Source organism: Dendrobium catenatum, unplaced genomic scaffold, assembly GCF_001605985.2.
Source record: "Dendrobium catenatum unplaced genomic scaffold, ASM160598v2 fragScaff_scaffold_976, whole genome shotgun sequence".
NCBI lineage: Eukaryota > Viridiplantae > Streptophyta > Magnoliopsida > Asparagales > Orchidaceae > Dendrobium > Dendrobium catenatum.
Genome location: NW_021319438.1, coordinates 469,600 through 476,041, shown reverse-complemented (window position 1 = coordinate 476,041; position 6,442 = coordinate 469,600). Strand labels below are relative to the sequence as shown.

The following is a 6,442-nucleotide window of genomic DNA, read 5'->3' as shown; positions in this document are numbered from 1 at the left end:
CTATTCTTAAATGAATTATTAGAGCACACAATTTGATGATCTTCGTACTTTTTTATTCATATTGTAGAGAGTAGAGAAGTAGGGTATAGCTAGAAGTGATAGTTGGAGAAAGAAAATAGAGAGATGGAATAAGTTTTCCATTTCATTCATTGACCAAATGAAGCCTTAGTAATTTTTTTAAAATTTTATATAAGGTTGATGTACTTACTATTTTATTGAAGGAGAATTGGGAAAGCATTGGGCCCTGAAAATCTCATAAGATTTTGGGATGTCACCATCTTCTTAGAAAGCCAAATCACATGAGATCCTCATGGATTCTGATTCACATCCATACAAATCAAATCGTGATTCACATTTCTTTCTAAGGAATTGTCAAATTCTTTACTATTATAAACATATCTCTAAGGCTTCATTTGGGAGAGCTTCCTTATTATTTTTAAAACAGCTTTTTAGTATAAAAATTTATAGCTCAAAAAATTTTTGTACTGAAAAACAGTCTTAAAGAATAGTAAGAAAGTTGTTCCAAACGAAGCCAAAGTCATCAACTAAGGGAAAGACGGTTTATGACTTTTACCCCATGTTGATTGACAATTTCCAGATTGAAATGTGACTTCACTAAGGGAAAGACGGTTTATGACTTTTTCCCATGGGTGGCATGAAAGTTTTGTTTTTCTCGGTTCTGAAAAAATGCTTTTTCATCAAAAAGACGGGTTGCAGTCTAGCTTTTTTCTATCTCCAACTCTACTGAATCTACGTCGTATGAATAAATCCAAAATGTCATCAACAGTAATATAAAAAATATATCAAATAGTTGTGAGTTCTTTCTTATTACAACAAACATATAAGTAGTTTCTGAAGAGTTTCATCTTCAATTTCCAATCAATTCCAAGATGAAGTTCTTGAAGTGCCCTGAAGTCTTGTTGTCTATGGCAGCTATCAGACTCATTTTCCCACTCTCTTCATACATATCTTTGATCTCCTGTAAATCTTTCTCCGCTCGAGTGACAATAATTCGAGCAAGTGTATTTTCGTCAATTTTCTCTTTGTTGAGTGCCGATCGAAGGAGCTATGATTGATCCAAAAGTTTTCTTCATAAGTTAGGGTCATAAAGTTTTCAGCTTAAGATATATTACCAAGGATAAAATTCTAGCAATATGTTCTAATGAGAAAGATATGAGACATTTGTAGCAACATTAATGTAGCTATAAACTAATACTATTTTCAAATTCTACAACACCTTCAAATTTTTTTAGAAGAACCCCTTAACAAACAATATATGAAAGAGAAATGTTTACATTTCATCTTCTAAGTAATTCTAATAGGAGATAAACCTTTTATTATAAGGATATTTTGAACATTTATTTTTTATATATATGATTTTGTTCATAATCTTTTCTTTACGAAGGGTGAGCACTCGAATCTGAGCTATCAGATTTTTCAAATTTATTTCCAACTAGTGTGCCATGAATTTTGTTCATAATTTCGATCCGTGTTACTTACCTTCTCAAAGTACTTATGAGGAGAAATGAAGGAAAGAATGACAATTTTAAGCACCGAAGTAAAGAGATCTGGTCTCCCAAATGACAAGGCCTGATAACCAAAAAGAAAAAAAAAATCAAAGTCATATAAGATTCATTAACTGATAATATCAAAAATATTGAATATGTTTTACTACCTTTGATATTGATATTCCATGATGATCCTTGAATATATTGAAAGTTGCAATGAGTTGAGCTTTACTCCTTGTGGTAAAGATTCTTATAAACTCATCATGAATGAAGGGTTTCTTTCTTATAACATCATGGAGAATGTTTGCTTCATAAAATGCAAGGGTCTTGACAATTTCCTTGCCATCATATCTATATGTGCTCACTAAACCAACCAACAGCTACAAGAAAAATTCAAATATTATAAATACAAAATCAAGTTGTAGAAACTAAGAGCCTTCTGAATCTATTTTATTTGTTTGTTTTGTTATCTTTTTTAAAAAAATATGTTTGTTCAAAGTGTTTTTTTTTTTAAATTAGTTTTAGGGTTTAGGCTTTTGAAAACAACTACCATAGAAGGCATCCGATAGAACCATTGTCACCCACCGACAACTGCTCTATCACCCCAGTATCACTAATTGCGGCCACCAATCATCATCGTCGTTGTCAGAACCAGTGCCTCTTCAATTATTTTTTATTGATTTATGATTTGTAAGGGAGCGATTCTTAAATCTATTAAATATTATGAATTTTTGATGGTTTAATTATCTTTTTTTCTTTAAGTTAGATAACATTAAGCTCATTTATTATTATTTTTTTGAATGTTAAGATCTAGTTTTAGCATAACGTATATTATTATACTCCAACTTATATTATATCAAAATCAATATTAAATTAAAAGATAAATGATAAAAAATTTCTATTATAAATTTTATATCATTATGTTGGTTACTTGTTCTTATTATTAATAATACCATTTGATGTTATTTTATTATTTTTATTATTATTATTATTATTATTATTATTATTATTATTATTATTATTATTATTATTATTATTATTATTATTATTATTATTATTATTATTATTATTATTATTATTATTATTATTATTATTATTATTATTATTATTATTATTATTATTATTATTATTATTATTATTATTATTATTATTATTATTATTATTATTATTATTATTATTATTATTATTATTATTATTATTATTATTATTATTATTATTATTATTATTATTATTATTATTTAATCTCTAATAACTCGGAACTTTCCAGTGCTTTTGAAAATTTCAGGCAGCTATACAATATCATCCCAGGCCAAACCGCCCAGTGCAGATGCGAACGCCCAAGACAGAGAAAAGATTCTGTCTATATATTGCTATATTGTTACTGCCCGTTCGCGGCTGTTTTTTTATAAGAACTGCAAGTTATCGCGTCTAACCTAATCTCTCTCTCAGTAGTTGTGGGTGTTGTTCTTGACTGCCGGTAATTGATGATTTCCGATGCGGATAAAAGAGCCTACATTTTCAAATTTGTTTTTTTTGCAGAAAGCAATTATTTGGATGCTCTCTGCGAGAGAGCAATTCTTAGTGAAATGTGAGAGTGAGATCTAGAGCTCGTGAAGGAGTTAGAGTCGATAGACTATAGAGTAATCGTCGACGACGGTGTATCAATCTCACAAAAGAACTTTTGGCGGGCTTAGATGTCAAGAGACCCTCCATGATCTTTCAAGCGTGTCGTTGGAGGAAGAATTTACAAAAACGACTAATGGCGATCTTCGAAAGGTAATGTTGAAGTATGAATTTTTTAGAGGCCGTTTTGAGAATCATTGTTTCTTTTGTTTTTGCTTTTATTTTATTTTATTTTGTTTATGATTTTGCATGAAATTAAAAATTGTCATCATCTTAAAATTAGCATGTTTAGTTTTTATTGAATACCGAATAAGTTTATTTTTGCGGTGGCCGTTGGGGTTGCGACAATCTTTAGGTGGTGTACATGGCATTAGTGCACGGACAATAGTGGTTGAATAAGGGGCGGATACATCTTCCTTTTTAGATTGGTGGCAAAACTTTAATAGTTATACGATGACGATGACAACAAATAACAACGAACAATAATAATAATAATAATAATAATAATAATAATAATTACATAATAATAATAATAAATAATAATAATAAATAATATAATAAAAATATATAAATAACATCAAATGTATTATTTAATAAAAGAACAAGTCAACCAACATAATGATATAAAATTTATATAGAAATTTTTTATCATTTTATCTTTAATTTATATTGATTTTGATATAATCTAAGTTGGTAGTAATAATAATATACGTTATGCTAAAACTAGATCTTAACATTCAAAAAAATATAATAAATGAGCTTTAAATAGTTATCTAACTGAAAGAAAAAAAGATAATTAAACCATTCAAAAATTCTAATCATTTAATAATTAAGAATCGCTCCCTTACGAAATCATAACATCAAGTAAACAAAAATTGAAGATGGCCACTGTTTCTTTGACAACGACGAGGTGATGATTGGTGGCCGCAATTAGTGATTAATTCGGCGGTGATCAGGCAGCCTTGTCGGTGGGTGACAAATGGTTTCGTATGCGGATGCCTCTATGTAGTTGTTTTCAAAAGCCTGAAACTTAAAATAATTAAAAAAAAAAAAACCTTTGAAGCAAACATATTTTTTTTAAAAAGAAGATAAGTACAAAACAAACAAGATAAGAGATAGATTCAGAAGGCTCTTAGTTTCTACAACTTGAACTTTGTATTTATAATATTTGACATTTTATCTTCGAGCTTGTTGCGCTTGGTTTAGTGAGCACATATAGTATATGGCAAGGAAATTGTCAAGGACCCTTGCATTATTAATGAACAAGATTCCTCGCTATCGATGTATTTATTAGAAAGAAACCCTTCCCATTCATGCTGATTTTATAAGTAATTCTTTACCACATACGGGTAACAGCTCAACTCATTGCACTTTCAATTATATTCAATGGATTATCATGAATATCAATATTCAAAGGATAGTAAAATATTCCAATATTTTTACGTAATTACAGTTAATTGAACTTTATATGGACTTTTGAATTTTTTTCTTTCTTTTTGGTTATTCAGCTTGTCAATTTGGCAGAGAGCCAGACTCTCTTTTACTTCGGTGCTTAAAATTGTCATTCTTTCCTTCATTTTCTCCTATAAGTACTTTGAGAGGCTAAGTAAGACACGGATCGAATTAGCGTAACAAAATTATGTGCACACTAGTTGGGAAATAATTGTGAAAAATCTGAATAGCTCAGATTCGAGTGCTCACCCTTCAGCCAAGAAAAGTCCTTATTGACCAATGCATATATATAAAAATAAATGTTCAAAAATATCCTTATACATAACAAGCGTCTTATTCCTATTAAGATTACTTGAAGATGAAATGTAAAGCATTTCTCTTCATATATTGTTTGTTAGGGGGTTTCTTCTAAAAAAAATTTGAAGGTGTTGTTCGAATTGAAAATAGTATTAGTTTATAGCTACATTCAATGTTGCTACAGAATGTCTCATATCTTTCTCTCATTAGAACATATGCTCAGACATTTTATCCTATGGTAATATATCTTTAGTGAAAACTTTATGACCTAATCTTATGAAGTAAAACTTTTGGATACAATCACAGCTCCTTCGATTCGGCACTCAACAAGAGAGAAATTGACCGAAATAATACACTTAGCTCGAATTATTGTCACATCGAGCGGCAGAATGAGAATTTACAGGAGATCAAGATATGTATAAGAAGAGTGGGAAAATGAGTCCTGATAGCTGTCATAGACAACAAGACTGGAGGGCACTTCAAGAATTCATCTTGGAATTGATTGGAAATTGAAGATGAATCCTCTTCAGAAACTACTATATATGTTTGTTGTAATAAGAAAAGAACTCGACAACATTGTGATATATATTTTGTAATATTAGCTGTGATTGACATTGATTTATTCGTCACGACGTAGATTCAGTTAGAGTTGGAGATAGAAAAAAGCCTAGACATGAACAAACACAACCCCGTCTTTTTGATGAAAAACATTTTTTCAGAACCGAGAAAAACAAAACCTTTCATGCCACCCTTCATAGGAAAAAAGTCCATAAACCGTCTTTTCCCTTAGTGAAGTCACATTTCAATTGAAATTGTCGATCAACACTGGGGTAAAAAGTCATAAACCGTCTTTCCTTCGTTGATGACTTTGGCTCCGTTTGGACAACTTTCTTACTATTCTTTAAGACTGTTTTCAGTACCAAAAATTTTTGAGCTAATAAATTTCTAGTACTTAAAAAACTGAGTTTTAAAAATTAATAAAGGAAGCTCTCCCTAAATGAAGCCTTGAGAAATATGTTTATAATAGTAAAGCATTTGATCAATCCTTAGAAAGAAATTGTGAATCACGATTTGATTGTTATGGATGGCTGAATCGAAGAATCATGCGGATCCTCATGGATTTTGGCTTTCTAGAAGATGGTGACATCCCCAAATTATGAGATTTTCAGGGCCCAATGCATTTCCCAATTCTCCTTCAATAAAATAGTAAGTTACAGTCAACCTTATATAAAATTTAAAAAAAATTACTAAGGCTTCATTATTTGGTCAATGAATGAAATGCAGAAAAGCTTATTCCATCTCTCCTATTTTCTAATCTCCAACTTATCACTCTCTAGCGTATACCCTACTTCTGCTACTCTGGCTACAATAATGAATAAAAGTATGAAGATCATCAAATTGTGTGCTCTAATAATTCATTTAAGATAGATAAATATGGTAATCTACAAGATAATAATAGTATAATCCATCTTTGATAAAAATGGTTCACATATTTTATATAGAATTTACATATATATTCAATGAATTGTAATGAATTTATTTCTTAATGTGTATTAGATGCG

General features: G+C 29.7%; 1 protein-coding gene across 1 annotated transcript in view; it reads right to left on the bottom strand.

The window, feature by feature from the left end:
• Positions 1-764: 764 nt before the first annotated feature.
• Positions 765-6,442, bottom strand: part of LOC110101629 (annexin-like protein RJ4) — a 6,759-nt gene continuing 1,081 nt past the window's right edge. Inside the window, exons 3-5 of the mRNA XM_028697612.1 lie at positions 1,676-1,888; positions 1,501-1,590; positions 765-1,066 (exon numbers count right to left, since the gene is read on the bottom strand). Of these exons, the coding sequence (XP_028553445.1) occupies positions 869-1,066; positions 1,501-1,590; positions 1,676-1,888 (501 nt within the window). The 3' untranslated portion in view covers positions 765-868. The remainder of the gene's footprint in view (positions 1,067-1,500; positions 1,591-1,675; positions 1,889-6,442) is intronic.